The 22,970-nt window shown below is 39.0% G+C and overlaps 3 protein-coding genes across 6 annotated transcripts in view; 2 read left to right on the top strand and 1 right to left on the bottom strand.

Moving 5' to 3' along the window:
• Positions 1–593: 593 nt before the first annotated feature.
• LOC111873358 (ribonucleoside-diphosphate reductase large subunit) lies at positions 594–17,751 on the top strand. The gene is made up of 14 exons (XM_023868010.2): positions 594–1,521; positions 2,257–2,345; positions 3,969–4,146; positions 4,871–5,031; positions 5,802–6,004; positions 6,471–6,696; positions 8,125–8,366; positions 10,158–10,359; positions 11,048–11,197; positions 12,198–12,419; positions 13,337–13,549; positions 14,981–15,076; positions 15,964–16,152; positions 16,547–17,751. Exons 1-14 carry the CDS (start codon positions 1,479–1,481, stop codon positions 16,763–16,765), a joined length of 2,433 nt encoding a protein of 810 aa, XP_023723778.1. The 5' UTR covers positions 594–1,478; the 3' UTR covers positions 16,766–17,751.
• A 257-nt stretch (positions 17,752–18,008) lies between these two features.
• LOC111873359 (gastrula zinc finger protein XlCGF49.1) lies at positions 18,009–20,795 on the bottom strand. Of its 3 annotated transcripts, XM_023868012.2 has the most exons (3): positions 20,564–20,795; positions 18,329–19,273; positions 18,009–18,222 (listed from the first exon to the last, which is right to left on the bottom strand). In XM_023868012.2, the coding sequence occupies exon 2, from the start codon at positions 19,156–19,158 to the stop codon at positions 18,358–18,360; it is 801 nt and encodes a 266-aa protein (XP_023723780.1). In that variant the 5' UTR covers positions 19,159–19,273; positions 20,564–20,795; the 3' UTR covers positions 18,009–18,222; positions 18,329–18,357. The 3 variants fall into 3 exon arrangements, with proteins under 3 accessions (XP_023723780.1, XP_023723781.1, XP_023723782.1); XM_023868013.2 differs by lacking the exon at positions 18,009–18,222 and having other exon boundaries at positions 18,237–19,273; positions 20,675–20,795; XM_023868014.2 differs by lacking the exons at positions 18,009–18,222; positions 20,564–20,795 and adding an exon at positions 20,004–20,532 and having other exon boundaries at positions 18,237–19,273.
• Positions 20,796–21,129: 334 nt separating this feature from the next.
• Positions 21,130–22,970, top strand: part of LOC111873355 (odorant receptor 85b) — a 96,188-nt gene continuing 94,347 nt past the window's right edge. The window contains exon 1 of one of the 2 annotated variants that reach the window (XM_023868008.2): positions 21,130–21,895. In XM_023868008.2, the coding sequence (XP_023723776.1) occupies positions 21,744–21,895 (152 nt within the window). In that variant the 5' untranslated portion in view covers positions 21,130–21,743. The remainder of the gene's footprint in view (positions 21,896–22,970) is intronic. The other variant, XM_023868007.2, reaches the window with a different exon arrangement.

Genomic DNA, 22,970 nt, shown 5'->3' on the forward strand with positions numbered 1-22,970 from the left:
TTCCTCTGTCCTTCACATCGCCCCTATGGCTTTCATAGTTATATCAAAAGAAACAGTCAGTTCTTCATCGCGGACAGTTTAAAGGGGGCGAAGGGGGCTACCAGAAAATTTGTCGTTTAAGACTTTTTACAATTCTTTGAAGTGAATTTTAATTTTTATTATTCATATTTGGTATATTCTCTCCCGTGCTTCAAGTCGTATCTGCCTTTTAAAAATCCAGGTGTTGGGGTAGTTGTCGAGTCTCCTTCCTCCTCACCCCTGCGCTCTTGCTCGTATAGCGTAATATTTTGTGGTTTAACAAAGACACCTTTTTTTCTTAACAATTTTGCAATTTTCTATGGTTAACTGGTGTCATTATGACTGCAGCCCGCTCACAATCTCCGGCAGCGACAGATAAGTTGTTCCGACAAATGAAAATATTCATAAGAACAATGTCCCCTGGTGCCTGTCCGTGGCAGTTCGTATCTGTGATATGTCATGTGAACATACTCCTTAAAATCCATTGAAGAACATTTTGTTGGTCCGTTGCCGGTCCATTCCTCATTGGTGACATTATAATAAGGGAATGCGCACAATGTGCATAGAGTAATTGTTTGTTTGTTTTTATTCGTGACTGTATTCGGTTATTGATGTGGTTAAGTTTTTGCATATGGTAATGTGGTATCTACTGCACTTTTTATCACAGTGTTTACACACACACGCGTCATTTGCTTCGTGGAAACGTTCGTTCTTGCATATCTTGTGGTGGAATCCGTGTGTTGCCAACCTAGTAATTGTGTGTCGTAATTTTCTGTTGGGTCCTGTCCAGGTTCTGTCAGTCATTGCATCAGTGCTGTAGAACTCTTCCCATATTTCCTCTCTTTTTTGTTTTCTTTCTTTGATAACTTCCTCTGAGTTTTTTGTGCTTGGCAGTTGATATCTGAGTTCTTCTAATAGGAAATTTTCCTTGCAGAGTTCGTATGTTAGTCTGGATTGTGTGTTCTTAGGAAGCCCTAGCGCTAGTTTAAGGTATCTTGCCTTCACTTGTTCTATTTTCCGCAGGTTTTGTTTGGATAGTTTTTCCCAGGTTATCTCTATGCCATATAGTAGTATGGGACAAATTTTTGCATGGAATATTTTCATTGCTGTTTCTAGCGATAATAGTTGCAGGTTTCGGATGGTGTATATAGCTTTGATGGCTGCTGTGCATTTTTCTGTTATGTGTGCCGTGAATGTTGTAGATGTAGTGACATTACGAACAGTGTGAATCGTGTGAATAGACCTTAGAAGCGTTCCATTTTCCCGCAACAAAATTCAGTGCGAATGAATTGTTTCGAGTGTTTTTAAATGTTTGAAGTATTCGATAATCGTATTTCGATTGTACCAGGTAGTACTTCCGCAACGGAAATTCGCACAGCAAACACATTTGGCGCTGAAACCTACGAAGGAACTATTGTGCAGTTCTTCTGTCTCCTGAAAGAACGTATACATAATTCAGAATGGTCATAGAAAAATCGGAAAAGATGTTTGTTATAAAGAGAGGTAAGGGACAGTAACTTCTAGGTAGTATTACTATGGCAAATTTACTCGCCCCACAGACAAGGGTAACTAATAAAGTCTTGGAGAGGGAGGTTTTTCTTTTGTCCTTGGTATAAGTGGTTTGAGTGCTTAAATTAAGAAATATAGAAAAATGTTTTTAACTAAGAAATGTAAGAGAGGAGGAGTATATTTTAAGAAGAACCGGTACAGGACGTAAATTTTGACCTTTCAGTAACTGCAGGCGCCAAGAAGCCCACAAATTTTACATGAATTGCATGAAATGAAAAGTGTCAATGGATGAAATAGACCTCGTGTAAATACTAATGTACCCTACCTCTTAACCATTTACTAACTTCAGATTTGATGTATAGTTCAATCTGTTATGAGGTACCAAATTACAATGTGTTCGATCATTTTCATAACAGCCAGCGTATTGACATTTTGAGAATTCATTAAGAATGTCTTAATTGCTGGAAAACCGAAAGATTTTGGCACATCTGTACTCTAATTGCTGGACAGTAGATATACTAAAGTGATAATGAGAGGGATGGAAGATGTAGAATGTATTCACACACATGAACTATCCAAGCTCACATAAGCTAAAGTGATGTAACATCACTGAATCATTCCTTCATGTTGGCCACAATTGCTCCTGTGTGTTATAGACCTGATTTAAGAGATCAGCCTTACATAATGTCATGTGGAAAATTAATCCATACTTAATACAATCAATTTCAGATGGGCGCAAAGAGGAAGTTCACTTTGACAAAATTACATCCAGGATTGTGAAACTATGCTATGGTCTGGATATGGATTATCTTGACCCAGTAAGTAGGAATCTATGATCACCATCATCATCATTATTATTACTGGAGGGGGTGAGTTTCCCCATGCACCGCGACCAGTTTGATCTATTGTACGTCCCCCTGTGATATTCTACCAGTCTCTATACCCTACCGGTACTGGTGCGTGCCATCAGTCCCGACTCAGCCAGCAAGTTCGGCCTCTATGGGCTCAGCGGTATCTAGATGCTTCCCCCATCTACCAGAGGTGTTAGAGACTATTGTTGGGCGGGAAATGTCCTTACAAATTTGGCTCAGAGGTCTCCTTGAGACATGAGGTTCTTTTACGTGCCATAAAGCTACGACACGGGACCCACGGCTTAAAGTCCCTCCCGGAGGACTTGTTCCCTGAATTTTTCTGCCCTTAAAAATTCCACGACCTCCGCCGGTTTTGAACCCACGTACCTTGAGTCATGAGGTGGGAACGTTACCCCTAGACTACGGAGGCCGCTACCACTATCATCATTCTTTCCAGTATGTTAAAATATTGCAAAATGAAATTCTGCCATTATTTCAGAGGCCTTCCAGACTTCTTTCTATCTTCTGTTTTATCATCATGTTTTGGATCAAGTCCTTCTTATAAATATGTTCTTTACAATTTCTTTGGTATCGTTTTATAAATTCTTTGGATACATACATATTAATGGGTGACCTAGATAACTTCCAAACATTACCACCATGTTGTCATCATGTAAGCGCCACAAACAATAGTAATTTATTTGTAAAAACTCAAAGCCAAACCATAGAAGATTTTTAGTAGGTTAGTCTCCTACTATTACAAAAGAACTTCTAAGGTTTGCATCGCTTACGTATTAGGCATGGTGATAATTTTTAGTGTCACTTTGGTCACACATTAACATGTAAGTGCCATTATGCTCTTTTTTGTAATGTATAGTCAACCACAATTTTTCCGTTTCCTTTATGTTCTGAAACACTATATTGTGCAGAGTTCTGTCTTCTGTGATCTATCACTGTAGTCTGTTGAAAGGCAGCAGACTTCTCTGAAGAACACATTGCCTCTATCCTCAAAGTTGAAGAATAAGCTGCTTGCTGCTGCTTCATGTTGATTGCTTACTTTTTTTTAATTGCTAGTGGGGTGGGACTAAGTCCCTTGTACTGCGGCCACTTCTGGCCTATTGTACCAGCCCCCAGATAATAGGTGAGGGTGAGTGTGGAGCAATTGGTGGAATGAAGATTGGCAGGGGAAACCGAAGTACTCTGAGAAAGCCTGCCACAGCGCCACTTTGTCCACCACAAATCCCACTTGACCAGACCCGGGATTGAACCCGGGCCGCCACGGTGGAAAGCCAGTGACTAACCGCTTGAGCTATGGCGTGGCCTGGTTTCTTACTTGGTTTATTCCTTTACCCCAGAGACGGAGATGACATGTTTCTCTGTAAAGTTAGTTTACTTTCAGTGGATTACACACTGTTACATTCCAGAAAGTAGAACCCTTCATAACCACTGCTGTGAGAACCTGCATATTATGCAGCTGTCATGAAATGCATTTCTGCTAATATCTGTAGGATTGATTAAAGCACATGCACGTAAAAGGCTAATATGGAATTATCGGCATGGACTTTGCAAAACAGTTGTTTCTATCTGTAGCCCGTGATCACAATGAAAGTGGTCAATGGTTTGTACGCTGGCGTAACAACAGTGGAACTGGATAATCTGGCTGCCGAGACTGCTGCGACGATGACAACCAAGCATCCAGATTATGCCATTCTTGCAGCAAGGATTGCCATCTCCAATCTCCACAAGGAAACCAAAAAGACTTTTAGCGGTAAGTGAGGAAGAGAGGTTATGAGGGAAAAGGATATTGAAATTAAAGCACTAGGTAGAATTTGCAGAATCGGTTAATCCACTGCCCCTCGTCTGGATTCTTTCTCTTCATTTCAAAGTGTGCCCATATCACCCTGTTCTTTTATTACAGTAATGTATCTTCCATTTTATTTATCTTCATATTCTCCCTAATTTTCTTACTTCTTGTTTTCTCTCTCTCGGTTCTTTCTTATACACTACTTAAAAATCTCATCCTGGTTCCAGTCCTTCACTTCATTTAAGGTAAAAAAGTAAAATTGTCCCTGTGCCCAAATGATGAAGCATCATGCCATGAAGGTGTATGAGGGAGTGCAAGTATAGCTCCACCATTCTTGACCCTGGCACCTCTGCCACTTCCAGGGAAAATTCCCAGGTACCCTTTGTATAGGAGGCTAGGTGGCCCTAGATCTGGTCTGGACACTGGAGTAGTGAAGGTTTCATGCACCATCCAGGTATCAAACCCTGGCTGTCCAACTTATAGCCTGTTGCTATACTGACAGCTATTTCGGCTGTTAATCACTTCTTATATGAAGAATGACCCACATGTGAGAATTTTGTCATCTTGCTGAATAGGAAAATATTTGAAGAGTTCACTCAAGTTTTCTTCATTACAAACTATTCACCAATGCAAGTTCTTTTGTATCAGTTGATTGCATGTTGATCATTTTATCTGATTGTGTTTGCAGAGGTGATGGATGACTTACACAAAATGATACATCCAGAAACAAAAATGCCATCACCAATGATCTCTGATTACCATCATGCCATCATCATGAGTAATGCAGATCGGCTGAACTCTGCCATTATATATGACCGAGACTTCAGTTACAACTATTTTGGTTTTAAGGTAATTTTGTGAAATGCTCTATGGCACTTGAGCATGTTTGGAACATAATATTACAATTCTTTTCTAAATAAGCAGGAAGAGATACAGTTCAAGAATCAAATTATTATTTGACAATGCTGATCTGAATTATTACATTTTTAATTTGGATGTTTCTGATGGTATGCAGATGATTAAAACCAGTTTAACTCTTTGGCGTACTATTGAGGCAACTCAAGATGCCTGTATGAATATTAATTAGCATATTTATATGTAATTATCACAGTTCTTACAAAATGTCCGAACAGATTTTCTAATTAAATTATCAAGTAAGTGCACACCACTTTACTTTTTATCTGTTGATGCTCTATGTCTCCATATATTAATCCAAATGCATGGACATCTTGCAGCCTTCAAACTATATCTGTTTGTCAATTCAGGGGTCTCCAGCTAGTAGCACGTGGGCAGCATGTGGTCATTCAATTGATTTTGTGCTACCCACAAGAGTATCACTTGAGTTCTGAAAATGTGTGTTAATGCTTTCCAAATTTTTACAAAAGAATACAAAAACTTTATGAAAAGTGCTTAGCAAATATTTATTGTAATTGTTTTACCGATTTTGTGTGACACCTGATAAGTAGTAGCCATGATTGCATGGCCCAGGCAGCTCATTATGTAACTAAGGTTTTCAGAGTTCATCTTCCTTATCTTTGGATATCTGCTATCATAACTGTAGAATCATATGAACAGTACTAGCACATTGTTCTGGATCACTTGTGCTCAATCCTTCACAGACACTGGAACGCTCTTATCTGCTTCGAATCAATGGAAAAGTGGTTGAAAGACCCCAGCACATGTTGATGCGAGTAGCTGTGGGTATCCACGGCGAAGATGTGGATTCAGCGATTGAGACATACAACCTGATGTCAGAACGCATATTCACGCATGCTTCACCCACACTTTTCAGCTCTGCTACTCCACGACCCCAGCTGTCAAGGTATGTTTAGGTTGTCTGATTATTTTTACTTTGCATTCACTGTATGGAGTGCATATTTATCGCAATTTTTCAGAGTAAACATTTCACTCATTAATAATTTATATGATATGTTTATGTGAAACCTGTTCTGGACCATGCTAGTGAATACAGCCAATCACAGGTGAGAGAAGTAAATGAGAGCTTGTTGGTCCTGTTTCGGCAGATTCTCAAACTAGAATGATGGCATTTAACCATGTATACTATTTCTGTTTGATTTAACTTTCATGGCTTGTGGCATGGTATGCACAGAACCATGTTATCGCCTCTGCTGACTGTATTCAAGTGGGGTGTTGTGAACAGGTTTAATTCAAACTACTGCCATGGTTTTGACTGCGTATGGGGGAAAAATGAAAAATATGCTGCATGTAGAGGTCTATGTTTGTATAATTTCTTTTTTACTTTAAAATGTACTGGACTTTTGTTACAGCTGCTTTTTACTGGCAATGATGGATGACAGCATTGAAGGAATTTATGATACATTGAAGCAATGTGCATTAGTGTCAAAATCTGCTGGTGGAATTGGCCTCCACATTCATAACATCCGTGCCAGAGGAACTTACATAGCTGGGACCAACGGTTGTTCTAATGGTATTGTGCCTATGTTGAGGGTGTACAACAACACGGCAAGATATGTGGACCAGGGTGGCAACAAGGTGTATAACATTACAGTTAATTATGATATATGACACTTTCATGACAGTTGCAAGTTGTAACATTTTCTTGGGTCATCAGCTGTGCCAACTCTAGCAGAAGTCCCACCTGTTTTTTTTTTGTTTTGTTTTTTTTTTTTTTTTTTTTTTTTTTTTTTTTTTGTTTTTTTTGTTTTTTTCCTTCATCACCAGGGAATGGTCTGAAATGTTTTACTTCTGCTGTATATTGATATAGTCATTCATCCAAAAACATTTTAATAATACAGTAAACCCTCATTTTAATGGACAGAAAAGGGTGCAGGGTGTCTTATTGCTGATGTCTGCTATAACAGAGTGAAGGGGCATTCATGGAAATACATCACAAGATACAGCCAATACAGGCAATAAACATAGAAACAGACTACAAAACCTTAGTGTCTCAAGATCTCCAAAAATTCACAACCATACACAACCAGATTTTGTCCATTATATTCAGGTGCTTTATAGTGGGGTTTCACTGTAGTTTCATATGTTTTTCTCTCTCAAATTTTGAAGTACTTGAAGATAAAACCTCTGTCTTGCCAGTTTATATGATAAAAGATACCTTAATGTGTATAACCACACACAGGTCAAGAAATGCAGTCACCAGTATTAGGCTTAGATATTTTGGCTGCAAACTAGTTTTTCGTATGGGGTTGATTTATTTTTAATGAGTCATAACAGCCTCACTTCATTTTTGGTGCAGGAAATGACAAATCACATGTAAAGTTAAGATCAACATCTGTAATAAGTCATAACAATTCTCACTTTTAAATTCAAAATTTTTGCCAGTATCATGCCTTGACTGTGTATGTTTAAAACAGACAGTGCAGCTGGAAGAAATAAAGAGCCAGAGAAAGGTAACAGAATATCAGCCCAATTTTTTGACAACCAAAATATTTGCATAGCAACTATTCTTAACCAGTATATTGTTAAACTGGGGCACACAGTAGTGTAGTTGGTTGAGGCGCTATGCTACAAGCTGGAAATTCATTAGTTCAATACCTTCCAGCTGCACTAAGGCCCTGGGATCAACTCAGCTCTAACGGAAATGAGTACCAGGAGTCTTCCTGGGAGTAAAGGGCACCTGCCCAGCCGGCTGGCACGAAAGGCTGACAATCTCACTGCCATCTGTGTTATTGTCTAGAAAATGTAGGAGCCTCGACATCTCACAACACTTTGCCTCCACATCCAGTTACATGGATAGCTTTACTTTCTTTTTTTGTATCTTTAACTGGAATGTGTGCTGGAGTGTGTCTTCAGGGTATCCTGAAGATGGAGGCATCAGGTTCCTCTGAAACATTGATAAATCTGTACAAGGCGACTTTATATCACAGAAGGCAGTAATCTTCATATTCACTGCCATGCGAATGCCATGTCTCACATAGAATATGTTTCTTTTTTCATTTTCAGCGTCCAGGAGCATTTGCAATTTATCTGGAACCTTGGCACGCAGATGTATTTGAATTTCTTGACCTGAAAAAGAATACAGGGAAGGAGGAGGTTCGAGCTCGTGATCTGTTCTATGCATTGTGGATCCCTGATTTGTTCATGAAGCGAGTGAAGAGTAACGAGATGTGGAGTCTCATGTGCCCCCATTCGTGCCCCGGCCTGTCAGATTGTTGGGGTGACAAGTTTGATAACTTGTACACGAAGTAAGGGACCTTGCATTTGCTCAGACCACAGTAAAAAGTACTGCCTACTGTTTTTCCATTTGAGACCCTCACTGGCCTATGTTAGCTAGCCCATTGTAGGTTATTACTACCAACATTGTGTAAACAGAAAGGCCCAGTGACTGAAGAAGGTTATAGGGACATAAATTGGAAGGGGGCATAATGCTTGGCAAAAGTGTTGAGGAGGGCCATGTGTGGTTTTTCCTTTTGAGGTTCAATATAGAATAACACAGTGGGATGTTAATTATCTGGTTACTTGTGGTAACAGATACCCAATTTGGTTACTATCTTTTTTTACATTGGTTTTGGATTCATTTATTGCATGTTGCAGTTATAATAAATTGTTCACACACAGGAACTTGAAATTATAATATTTTATTGGCAGAATTACAGTAGCATGTGTATTTATACCATACATTTAAAATACAGTATATAATTTCATAATTTTGCACTTTCTTACATCATAATAAGCATGTTTGAAAGCCTAAAATTCTATTAAGGTTGAATTTAATTTCTTTGGAACAAGCGTGTCAGCTACCCAGTTTGATAGTAGAATCTCAGGTAATTGAAGTCTCGATCTGTTTAAATGGGAAGCTAAGTATACTGTTAAAAGTTTGTTCCTGTGCTTAATTAATTAAGCACCATGCCATGAAGAGGGACATGCAGTAACATAGTTTGAGGCACTAAGCTACAAGCCGAAAGGTCATGGTTTCGATTTCCAATGAGGTCATTGGACTTTTTTTTTTTTCCTTTAGTTGATCTAATCCTTCCAGCTGCACTAAGGCCCTGGTGTAGGCCGTGCCATAGCTCAAGTAGTTAGTTGCTGACTTTCCACTGGGTCTGGTCAAGTGGGATTTTTGGTGGACAAAGTGGCACAGGGGTAGGTTTTGTTCAAGTACTTCGGTTTCCCCTGCCAATCTTCATTCCACCAGATTTTCCATCATCATGATCACCCAGGGCAGGTACAATAGGCCAATCAGTGGCCTCTGTGCCGAGTGGATCCAGCTGGACTCCAAGACCCTGGGGTTGACCCAGTGTAAGGCTGACCTCACCGCAATCTATGAGGCAGTTGTCTAGAAAATATGGAAGCCTTGACGTCTCACAACCCTATGGGCCTACACAGCCTGTTACAGGAATAGTTTTACCTTTTACCATGCTATGAATATGGGGAAGTGAAAGTATTGCTCCACACATTCATAACCTTGGCACTAGTTGGACGTGAGTGGACAGCTTCATGGCCTGGATGCTTTTTCTAATATCAAAATCCTAATAATATGCAATAAAGTCCCTCTTCAGTTAAGTCCTTTACTCATAGTAAAGTCTGCTTGCCAACCCTTTACCTTCATTTGGTAAGGCTGTGTAATATTTACCTCTACTAGAAGGACAAGCGAACATTGCCTGTGAATCTACGAGTCAGGAAACATTTCTATCCTTTCCATTTCCTCGTAGTTGGACAGTAATCCTGGTCTGGAATTGTAAGGTCCTCAGTACCTGCACTCCCCCCTTGCCCTGGCCAAAGATTCTGAGTAAACTGTCATGTAATCCTGTCATCACTGTCTATGCAATGTAATTTTTTTGGAACTTTGCAATATTGCAGTTGCCAATTAGCATAGTAAAGCATGAGAGATATGTTAATACAGAATTAATTTTTTTTCTTGTATGCTTTGTTCACTCTTCTGCCTTGAAGATTTAGGCAGCCGTTTCTCCGAAACATTGGTAACAGTCTACGAGACTATGCAGCATCTTTCTTATTGTATTTCTCATTGTTACTAGGTATGAGTCTGAAGGTCGCTATGTAAGACAGGTGAAAGCACAGAAACTTTGGTATGCCATCTGTGAGTCTCAGGTAGAAACTGGCACGCCATATATGCTGTATAAGGATGCATGCAATCGCAAATCAAACCAACAGAACCTTGGTACCATCAAATGTAGCAATCTGTGTACTGAGATTGTGGAATTCACATCACCCTCAGAGGTAAGCAGAAAACTGAACAGTCATACTCGAAAAGAAACAAAGATATCAGGGGACTTAGCATATAATAAAGGGGTTCCTGTATTGATCTAATCACCATGTCATAAAGACATGAAGAAGTGTAGGTATAGGTCTGTCCATTCTTAACCTTGGTTCTAGATGGAGGTAAGTGGTCAGCTTCACACCTTGGCTACTTAACCCCTGGGGGAAGGTCTCCCCGCACTAATTGAACAGGATGCTGGGTGGACCATGCAGTCTGGACACTGGGGAACAGAAAAAAAACTTCACTGCTAGGAATTGAACACAGATTGCTCAGTTGTCTAACCCATAACCAAGTCATCATACTGAGAACAACTTTGGCATGTGGCCAAAGTGGCCTGGCATGTGAATGTACAAATGGAAGAGAGTTGTGAAAGCTATGCTGTCATGTGGGATGAGTAGCATTTCCAGCCTCATCATGAGGGCCGCACCCAAAATTTTTGGTTGCATCATTTATTAGAAAAAGTGTACAAAGTATTCGAGAAATTATGCCTTGGTACTTTAGCCCTTGGCCACCTTGTGAACAGTGCTTCATTTTTGCTTTGAGTGACAGGTCCTTATACTGATGTTACTGCCCTGCAGTAACCTGTTTTGATGACACGGATGTATCTTGTATACAATTCATTTTGTAACAGTGTGTAACATATTTCAGGTGGCAGTGTGCAACCTGGCATCTATTGCTGTGAACATGTTTGTACGGACAGACAAATCGTATGACTTCGTCAGACTGAAAGAGGTTTCAAAAATTGTGACCAGAAATTTGAACAAGATAATTGATGTCAACTACTATCCTATACCAGAGGTAGAATGAATGATATAGAATGTATGTACATTAAACTGTCAGTTATCTGGCATGTACCGGGAATGGTATATGCCTAGTATGTGAATCTGCCGGTTGCACAAGAACTCTTACAGAAACCAAAGCAGAAGTCAAAGCATTGCATTCTCACTTTGGTACTTGTATGAGAGTTTTCCTAGATATAGTGACAACCTTACAGTGACAGTGCAAGTATCATTGCTTGAATGTGGGCAGTTCCCACACACTGTAACATGAACAGAAATTCAACTAACCTTTACTGCAATGAAATATTTGAGGGAGGACAGTGGGCAGAAATGGTGATAGTGGCTAGGGGATCTACTGTCTGGTGGCAGTAAGCATCATAGCTCTGTTTTTGAAATAACCTTATAAAAATGGTCAGTTTTCTTTAAATTTTTGTGGTTACATGATAATTTGAGATGTGTGGATGTCAGATAACCAGCAGTTTACTGTAATTATCTTCACATATGAGAAAAATTCTTTGAAAATGTGATATGAAGGTTATAGATCTGCTGCATTTGCAAGTCAAGCAGTAATCACACCTTGTCTGCTCTGAGAATAGTTCTAGCATCTAACTTCATGTAGCAGTCCTTAACAAGCTAAAAGTCACTCAGCTAGTTTTGAAATTCCCCACCTTTTGAGAGACCAAATTTTCACAAGAGCCAACTGATTACCCCTTCCTGAGTTGAATGAATCTGATTATTTCTCTAAGGACATTAACTAATTGGTCTTTGTAATGTAAACTTACAACTTTTCTGTGATGTAGGAGCTGAATTTTTAAATTTGTACACAAATTTTAGGTTATAGTAGATTAATGTTTCTCAGTTTAAGTTCTTTGGTTATTTAGTGCTCATTTTCTCTGCTTCTAATATTATTAAAACTTTTCCTCCATGTAAGTTTCTTTCCAGTTGGATGTTCAAAGCCATTGTCTCCATAAATGGGTCATGTATTTTAAATTTGTTTGAAAACGGAACCCTTTTTATAGGCACAGACATCCAATCTCCGTCACCGCCCAATTGGCATTGGCATACAAGGTTTGGCTGATGCATTCATCTGCATGAGGTTCCCATTTGAGAGTGAAGAGGCGCAGAAGCTCAACCAACAAATATTCGAGACAATTTACTATGGAGCTTTGGAGGCGAGCTGTGAGCTTGCTAAGGAACAAGGTCCATATGAAACCTATGAAGGCTGCCCAGTCAGCAAAGGGGTGTGTTTACTTTTTGTATTCAATAAATCAGAGTGGAAGTACATATTTTATATCTAGTACAGAAGCACAAACTATTTTATGATGGCCAGTGAATTGTTATGTATAAATGCCAAAACTTAGCTCAACATTTGCTAATGTACTGTACAGGATATTATGAGGCATCTCAGATTTTTCAGTAAAGAGTTTGATAACCAGCCATTCTTAGCTAAGAATATCAATTTATAAGCAAATTTGTGTAGTTAGATGACTAAAGACTGTAGTTGGAAGGGAATATTTTGTGTACTTCCATTTACAGTATTTACTCTGTGTAATGTATTGCATAAACATAACCTCACTTCAGAGCACTTAGAAAATGTAACGTCCCAACTCTGGCCATCGAAGAGTCGGAGCAGAGATGAAGCTCTAAACTTAAAGCCTGAAGATGTGATATGTACTGCCTCATCAAGGCTAATACACATTTCAGGGGGCAGTGATCAGTGTGGAGCAATGATGGAATGATGACTAGGCAGATAAAATCAATGAGAAAAATCTGCAATTTTATCTTTCTTTCGTTGTCGTCATCGTTTCCACTGTCAGACCTGTTTGTCCTGTTTCAGGCTTTACTCAGTTGAATTCTTTAAATTTTTAGAGGACTTTATATGGTGGGAGTTATTTTATGGCAGTGTTAGTATATGGTCTGTGTAACATTGAATGATGAATTGGAAGGAAGTTGTTTTCTAATCAGTCCTGGCATTGGGGGGACTGAAGGGAATGGTGTAAATCCTCATTCCTGACAAATTCAGACCAAGCATATTCCAGACAGAAGTCTAGAATTTTACTGTCAGATCAATCTGTGTGGTGTCTGAATTGATATTTTAAATATATGTATTGGGCTGGAGGATCCTATCAGTATTGTTACTGGTGTAAATTTATTACAGATATTTCAGTATGACATGTGGAATGTTGAACCTACATCTTTATGGGACTGGGCAGACCTGAAACATCGCGTTGCAGAACACGGCGTCCGCAACTCACTTCTGCTTGCACCGATGCCGACTGCTTCCACAGCTCAGATCCTTGGAAACAATGAATCATTTGAACCATATACAACAAACATCTACACACGACGTGTGTTGTCTGGAGAATTTCAGGTCAGAATAGAGATTGGTAGGTTTTGGGAATGCCTGCTACCATCCAGTTTAAATTCTTTTGTCTTCCCATCTCAAATCTAAAAATGTAAAAACTAATTTTGTCTGTTGTTTTATATGTATGTGAAACTTGGTCTCCTACATGAAGGGAAGAAGGCTGGAGGAAATGGCATAGTCATAAGCTTCTTTATTTGTACTCCTAGCCAACTCAAGGAGCGTGAGATGGGTGGCGTGTAGCGTGCTTTGCAGAGACGTGGAGCATATGTAGAGTTCTGATAGAGAAACCTGAAAGGAAGAGGTCAATTGGAAGATCTGTGGGTAGATGGAAGGGCAGTATTAAAATGGAAGTTAAGGAAACAGGATTGGGTGGGAGGTGTGGTCTGGAATCATTTTGCTTAGGACAAAATATTGGCAGGCCCTTGTGAACAATAATGAATTTTCAGGTTCCATAAACTGCTGGAAATTTCTTAACCAGGTTAGCAGATTTTAGCTTCTGAACGATTCTGCTTCATGGAGTTAGTTAGGGAGTGTAGAGTATTACAGACGATAGACAGCGCACATAATTGAAAAATGATGTAAAAATAGTTATTGTCTCTCTAAAACAGTGGTTCTCAACCTTTGTCAGACTGCGACCTGGTAAATTCTCTTTTCTACAAGATGAGGACCCGGTATAATTGATGCCAGGGCCCGGTACCAGGTCATGTCCTAACGGTTGAGAAACACTGCTCTAAAACATGTCTGAGTTTATGTTACCATCAGAGAATTACAGATCATATCACATCATCGTTAGAGAGATACTAGATACTATTTTCAGCACACACTGGGAATGAAAATTGGCATATGGGAGATTTCATTGAACACCCAGGACTTCTCTACAGTAAGTTTGGCTACTCAGTGTTTTGACATACACTGAGAGATGTTTTAGACAGACAGTACATGGGGAATTTCAGAAGAATCCTATATGGAGTCCAGTATGTAATGTTTTGTGAAAGTGAACGCCTTTTAAGCCGTCTTCATTAGCCAAACTGGCAGATAACTTTATGAAAATTTATCAAAAGAAATTAATTTTAATCTTTGTGCATGTTGCATTAGATAGGTCCATATTTTCTTGACCTCGGCAGTAGTTGGAGATGTGCGGTCAGCTTCACACCCCTGCCACTTTACCCCCGGTACCCATTGGATAGAAGGCTGGGTGGCCCCAGAGCCGGTCTGGACTACATGGAGAAAATTCTTGACCCTACAGGGACTCAAACTCAACTCAGTCATCCAGCCTGTAGCCAATCACTATACCAACGGAACTATTCCCCTATACGCCTTCATGGCATAGTGCTTAATTAGTTAAACACAGGGACAACTTGACCTTTACCTTGTTGCATTGTATCACACGTTTGCTGTAATCCACTGAAGTGCATTGTGGGTTGTCTATGTTCTCAGGTTGTGAATCATCATTTGCTCCGGGACTTGACAAAACTTGGGCTGTGGAGTGAGGACATGAAAAACGAGATAATTGCAAGAGGAGGCTCTGTCCAGGTATCAAGGAATAATGTGAAGCCTTACAAAGTAGTCATTTTAATAGGGTGCAATAGATGCCATCATTACCGCTGATATACTACATATTGATTGTTATGGTCAAGTGGTTTGCTGTCCTGCTTTGCATTTAGGAGGTCCTGGGTTCAGATTTTGGCCTAGAGATTGAATATATTGACTTCCTCAGTCCAACCAGGCAACTACTAGGCTAATAGACCATCACCATTTTGTTCATATCCTACCATGTTACGCTATACATAGTGGAACTCTCAGTTTAAGGTTTCTCTGGACACAACTAAACTGAGTAAAATTTGTATGGGTGAGGTATAATACTTTATGGATTTGGGATAATTGAAATTGAAAATTAAATGAGGAAATACCATAAATCAGGAAAACTTTAAATTGAAGTTCTCTTGCAGTGAGCCAGTAACATCATTAAATTAACCAGAAAGAATTTGAAACATTATGGAATTAATTCGGCTTCGTGATCACATGCACTAGTGATGCCATCTAGCAAACTCTGAGAAGCTGATTTTTAAGCCCCATTCATCTGATAGCACTGTGTGAGGTGTGCTCACCATTGTTGCCTTGCCGACTGCTCACATTAAAAGCAATGTACTAGTTTACTGGATAAAATGTATTTTTTATATGTATAATGGGATCCATGGATAGGTCCTTGTGGTGCACTGAGGCCTCTCAGTGGTTTGAAGTTGAACAGTCCTGTATCACATGATCACGGATTCATATAAACTTTTTATGTTCTTGTCTGATTCCATTGTATCTGGCATTGTGTTTGCATAATACATGTACTTACCTCAATAGATCACTGAAGATTGCAGTGCTAGGGCCAGTTTTATGGCCCACCCCTCATACTCTTATCTTGTGTCCAGGGCATTGATGGAATTCCAGACGATGTTAAGGATCTCTACAAGACTGTATGGGAAATCCCACAGAAAACAATTATCAAGATGTCAGCTGACAGAGGCGCTTTTATCGACCAGAGCCAGTCCCTAAATATTCATATCGCTGAACCAAACTATGGAAAGTTGACATCCATGCACTTCTATGCCTGGAGCTTGGTAATTTATATAACAGTTCTCTGTAAACATAGCAAACTGTGGCTTTGTACACAGATGGAGTTTATAGCAGTTCTTTTTGTCTTCCTTTGACATTACTGTCATCCAGTTTGCAGGATTTTCCATTATAGGTAAAAGATAAATTTACTTGTGTGTGTAATTAATTAAGCATCACCATGAAGATGATTGGGGGAGTGGAGATATAGCTCCATGAACTTCCATTAGATGAAGGTGAGTGGTCAGTTTCACACCCTTACTGCTTTACCCCTGAGGAAATGTGGATTTTTGCTGTACTTTAGTTATTCTGAATCAGTATTTTTACAAATTAGGCATGTATATTTGGCTTGAACTACAGTTAACTGTTGCGAATTCACTGAATTTATATTGTGTCTTTCAGGGCCTCAAGACTGGCATGTACTATCTCAGGACGAAGCCGGCGGCAACTGCGAATCAAGTCACTGTTGACAAAACAAAGCTTAGCTGTAGCAGTAAGAGTGGTACTGTGAGTAATGGAGTTGCGACTGGGGAAGGAGAGGCAGAACAGGATGCCTTCAATCTGAATTCAATGGTCTGCTCACTTCAGAATAAAGATGAGTGCCTTATGTGTGGTTCCTAGGCCTCAAATAATTTCATACATCGGTGACACTGAGTTACATGGATATGCAAACAAGCAGTGACTTCTTCTGGATTACATGTATTACATCCTGCAGGGTGGTAGTCTTCAAAGGAATTTATGTAGGAAATTTGTTGAAGTCAGAAATGCAGAGTTACTGAAAGGGCTAGAAACGCTGCCACGTTTTGGATTAATTGTTGAAATTACGCAGAGGTGCACAGTTGTGGTCTATTTGAGAATTCAGGATGTTGTATATTCACATGTTTCGGGCAGGGGCATGGTACAGGTATTGTATGCAGCACCTGACATTTTGAGGCAAAGTCTGAAATTTAGCTATTTTTGTACTTTGCTTTGTATTCCATTTGCGTTAAATGGAACGAAAGCTAAAAGTAGTGAACCACACGTGACTTAACATTATTTTTATTCATAAAGATTACTGAAAACTACGAGAGTAGGAGAAATCCTTTGGAATGTGAGATGCCTACGGGGATAAAGTCAGCCCTGCTGGAGCTCTTTGTTGAAAATTCCCATTTTCTCTTATCACATTTTTAAATTGTTGAATTTTGAACTCTCTTGGTTGACCATTTGTTAACATTTATGAATAATATCCGAAACTCCCTTCCCACCCCCAATTATATGAATAGATTCATGATTACAGACATCTATAAGAGACTACTGATGTGTGACACATTAACCTCTGATGACAGGAGACTTCTGTCTCCAAATCATTGGGTAGTAATCCCAGAAGGCTGATGACATGTAAGAAGACTGTGCTGTGGGATCATTACTGGTTTATTGAAATATCGCAGCACATTAAAGACTAAATATTTGGCTTGTTTGCTGTCTTTCCATTTTCAAAAATTTAAATAAAATGTAATTAGGATAAATGTGATTGTATGATGTGATTTATTATTGATTAATACTGGTATGTTTGTGTAACAAATGAATGCATTAAAGAAAAAGATGGGTGTCAGTAGAAGAAAACTAAATATTTGGCTTATTTATGCAAGATTGACAATTGTTTACTGTCTTTCCTTTTTGAAATTTAAATAAAATGTAATTAGGATACATATGATTGTATGATGTGCTTTTGTACTGATGAATACTGGTATGTTTGTGTAACTAATGAAGAATGAATGAAAGAAAGAAATGGAAATCACTAGAAGGACTTCCTTCTTTCATGAGACAATCCACATAGATTAAGAAGAAAGAAATTATTTTTGGAATGTCTTTAAGGTTCATGTTGGAATTTTGAAACTCAGTTTTATTCCTTCAGGTGCAGTTTAAAACATACTTCTGTATGAAAAAGTGGAACATAAATGTTTCTGTCCTGGTGCCTCAAATTTTGTCTTGCCCCATTTCATCGTGAAGTGAAACAAAAGTAGAGAGACGTTTCATTTTATGTTCACAGTATATTGCTCTCATTTTATGTTCACAGTATATTGCTCATCACACACTGCCTTCATCNACCTCAAATTTTGTCTTGCACCGTTTCATCGTGAAGTGAAACAAAAGTAGAGAGACATTTCATTTTATGTTCACAGTATATTGCTCATCACACACTGCCTTCATCTTTATAGTAAGAACTAGGGCATTCACTCTCGTTCATGGATCTGGAAATGTTCTCGAAGATTGCACTTTCGTTTGAAACACTTACCACACACACGGCATTCATGGGGTAGAATTCCAGTATGTAAAAGATGGAAATGTTTCTTGAGACCACCTGGTTCTGTAAATGACCTACCACATTCATTGCACATGTGAGGACGCTCTCCAGTGTGTATCATAACATGTTTCTTCAAGTTACACAACTGTGTAAAAGATTTGCCGCAGAACTTACAGATATGTGGTCGCTCCCCCGTGTGAGTTAAAATATGAGTTTTGAGATTGCAAAGTAATGTAAAAGATCTGTTACACACATTACACACATGTGGTCGTTCTCCCGTGTGACTAAGAGAATGACGTTTGAGCTTGCCTTTCTCTGTAAATGATTTATTACATACTTTACAAATGTAAGGGCGTTCTCCCGTGTGAACCAGGAAATGCCGTTGAAGTTTACTTAGTTTTGAATATGTTTTCTTACACACTTCACACTCATGACTACGCACCTCTTCCTTCTTCACAATTCCATGTTCTATTGTAATGCCATCGTCCACTTTTATTGGTGTAATATATCCATTATAATCCTCTACATTTTCCATTGCACCATCTTCATCAAACATTCTCTTTTCTGTATCATCACTGTTTTCAACACATTCAGCACACTCTTCTTTGATAATTCCCTTCCCATATTCTTCTTTAATTTCTATGAAATTTAAACTCCATGGATAGTCAGCATCTTCTGAGGCAGCCTGGTCTCCTTCTCTTGATTCTTGTTTGATTAATCCAACATCCATTATGCCAGGCAATTTCCGGTATTATGAGGTTTACCTATAATTTTCAGCATTAATTCCCAAACAGATCTCTCACTTTTGTTTCCACCTGTACTGCTCCCATGGACATTTAACTGACCTGTTGAAAAACATGTATAGCATTAATTATTACAAGCTACTAAAATTACTGAGATATATTGCCACTAATAAGGCATATGACAAAGTCATACTGATTAAGAGCAAAGTTAGAAACGCTTTTTAAACATTTTCATTAAAACACCTTGATAGTTTCAACAGAATTAATTTGGTGGATCCCCTTACAATGTCTTCTCTCATACTATTCAATTTCAGTAACTAAGTCAATAATCTAAATTGTCTCCATTTAAGATTGTTCGTAGTTTAGTAGTCAAATCCACTGTTCCCCAAAGAAACTTCACATTATAGTTTCACTGTAATTTAATAAACATGAAATATTTGGGGAAAATGACATTTAGGTGCAATGGGATGAGTATGCTGTTATATCAGGATTGTACATATTAAACCAAAAACAGTCATGTTAATTTTTCTTTAACCACCAAATAAAATCTTACTAGAATTAAAAAAAAACTACACAATAAGTAGGAGTAGAGAAAAGTTTGTGGCATGGGAGGCAGTTACATATTCAGCATGACAATGCAACCCAAAACCCAAGAGTTAAAATCACAATTTTATAAAAGTGACTCCAAGAATCACAGTCTTAAACTTTTGCCTTGGTGTGTTGTAAAAAGAGTAAGCAGTAGCTACTACAGTTCTTTGATTGTGGTGTCATTATCAAGGAATTTTTCAGATATAACCTAGCTTCTACTATTGATTGCTTTGCTACATTTTACCTTATGCCAGTGACCACGATGAAATGCCATTATTATTACTGATGGGTTATCATCAATCATGAAATTTCAGTGAATGCCCTGCACACTGGTTGGCATAGAAGTCTGCTATAAATCTATATACTTGGATGTAACTTCTATAACTATAACGTAGGCACGTGCTTATGTACAAGTGGATGACATATTTATTACAGATGAGACACCCCTGTTTAATCAATGCACGGCGGGTGGCGGCTACCAGTTGCGAGAGAAGTCTGTAGCCCAGTCAGGAGTTGAACATATCGTTTCCCAACTTTCAAAGTATTGTTGCAGATATATGAAATGTTCACCTTTCATTATTTCTATTGCGCTATACACAGTAATCAAATACGAAGTCTTTACGTAATGCATTTTCGATAATATAGGGCTAAACTTTGGAAACGAAATAACATGTCCAGTACTTCAGTCATTACAAAATTGCCATGACTGGCTTTAGTCATATAACTTAAGGCTGTCCGGCAATTATATTTATATTCTAGTTCAAAACATTTCCTCTGATAGTTTCCAATTTACATGTTTATTACCTCGAATTTAGGTTAGGTGTCTTGCGACATAATACTTTCGTCTCTTTAAGGTATTTTGGATACAGATTTCCTTCAATTATTTTTGACAAATATGCATAATATTAGACGTACATGTAGTTTATAACCTATAGCAGGCTGTTTACAGAATAAACTTTGTAAACGCCTCACTGGGTCACTATTTCGTAAACAAACCGCCATTTATCGCAATTACTCATCTGTGATGTTTAGTTACAGTCCGTGGGAAGCGCTTAACTGGACGACCAATAGAAAGAATTGCCGGTTCGCATCTGGGTTCACGAGTCAAAGTATAAGTTCGGTGTGTAACATGAAGATAGAAATTGTTCTCTAGTCTTGTTGATTGGAGAAAGAAACATAAAAATGTATATGTGGAAATATAAAGACTAATTCTTAAGTTTTGTGATACTTGCAACAAAATATAAACATTCAATTTATTGGAGCGAACGAACATCGGAAACCGGAAGTAACAATCCAGTGAAGTGATTTCGCGGCCGGTGAAAATTATTGTGGCTTCAGAGTCGACGTAAGTTTTACTTTAATAGTTTTATTTTAACACTAGAGCTGCCTCAGAAAACTTCTACCCGGTTAGCATTTATTATATATAAACAATTTTCATTCTTTCGCAACTGTAAAGAATACACCGCAATGTACAGTAGGCCTTACTAGTGACAGGCACGAGAGAAAATAGAAAATTTAAGTCGGAAAACCTGGAAGGAAGAGATCACTTGACATACATAGGCGCAGGTAGGAGGGTAATATTAAATTATATCCGAAACAAATTTCATTTGGCGTTGTGTACTGGGTTTATCTGACTTTGATAGGCTTCAGTGACGACTAAATTTAGAACACAGAAATGAACCTTCCGATCACATAAGTGCTGTTGGTTTCTGTTCCCAGCAATTATTAGCTTATCAAAAAGAATTAATTTGACGGGTTAGTGTAACGGTAACGCTGTTAACGTGTATCTTGGAGGTGCTCGGTTCGAAGCCGGCTGGGATACGACTGTTCTGAGTGATGGTTGCAGTGGTTTCCTTCGGTCCCTACAAACAAATACCGCCGTATTACCACGATTAAGCCACTAAGTTCCATTCTTCCATTCAGTGCTATATAATATAGCTACTGATTGCGTAATAAAAGTCCCTATCCCAGGAGGCTCTGTTCTATGGAGATAACTTCTGAAGGAAAGTTGGCACCGCGTAATGGCAAGTTTCGTCACCCGTCGAAGTGTTCCGAGCTCTTCAGTTTAGTTCGGTCTCTCCACGTGCAGTCGTTTGGGTTTGTGAAGTGCTCGATGCGTGGCTGGAGTCGAATGCGGTAAGTTCTATTAGTTGATTCTCCAACTATTTAACAATGCTGTTTCATTTCTAGTGGTTGTATACTTGTACTTTTCGACGTTCTGATACACGTTTTATTCACACGATATGTTGTTTCGCTGATAGGTCCGTAAAATAGGAAATGTATTTATTTATGGTTTGTGTAACTATGCAGTCAGCATTTCAGATCATGTAGCATTGAATGACGGAGTTATTAGTGAATAATGAGTTGGGAAGGATTTGGAAGAAAACAGTCGTGGCCTAATTTATGATAATATCTGAAAATTTCCCTGGTGGAGACGAGGAAAACCACAAAGGTCATCATTTAACGTTCCTTTTGAGATTCGAACCAGGTACCTCAAGCTGGGGCCTACCCAGCCTCCTATCCTGTGGTACCAGGGGCTCTTTCCTGGGAGTAAATTGGCCGGGGCGTGTAACTGACAACTCACCTCCAAGTAATGCCGAGGCTAAGAATACGTGAATCTAATACATCCACTCCCCTATACGTCTTCATGACGTAGGCTTATTTAGTTGAACACAGGGCCAATTTTACCTGTTCAGTACTGTGTCATGAAAGGTAAAGCTATCCCTATAACAGGCTGTGGAGGCCCATAGGGTTGTGAGATGTTGAGGCTCCCACATTTTCTAGACAATCAGCTCACAGATGACGGTGAGGTTGTCAGCCTTACGCGCCCGCCGCCCTTTACCCCCAGGAAGATTTCTGTTAGAGGCCCAGTTGGCCCCAGGGCCATAGTGTAACTAGAAGGATTAGGTAAATTGAAAAAAATACAATGACATCGGGAATCAAACCTGCGACCTTCCTGGTTGTAGCATAGTGCCTGAACCAACTACACTACCGCGTGCCTAATTGTTTCATAACATATGTAGTATAATTACATCTACGAAGGTATGCGTTTCAACGAGCGTTTGTGGCTAAGAATTGGTGTACATGGAGCTGTCTCCACACAGCCACACAAATGATGAGTGGTTGGCCAAGACGAGCCACAAACCCACGTGGGAAAGGATCTAAGACGTAAATAACTTATTGAGAAGTTTATTGACGTCAATTCGGAGCA

The sequence above is a fragment of the Cryptotermes secundus genome, unplaced genomic scaffold, assembly GCF_002891405.2.
Source record: "Cryptotermes secundus unplaced genomic scaffold, Csec_1.0 scaffold2171, whole genome shotgun sequence".
NCBI lineage: Eukaryota > Metazoa > Arthropoda > Insecta > Blattodea > Kalotermitidae > Cryptotermes > Cryptotermes secundus.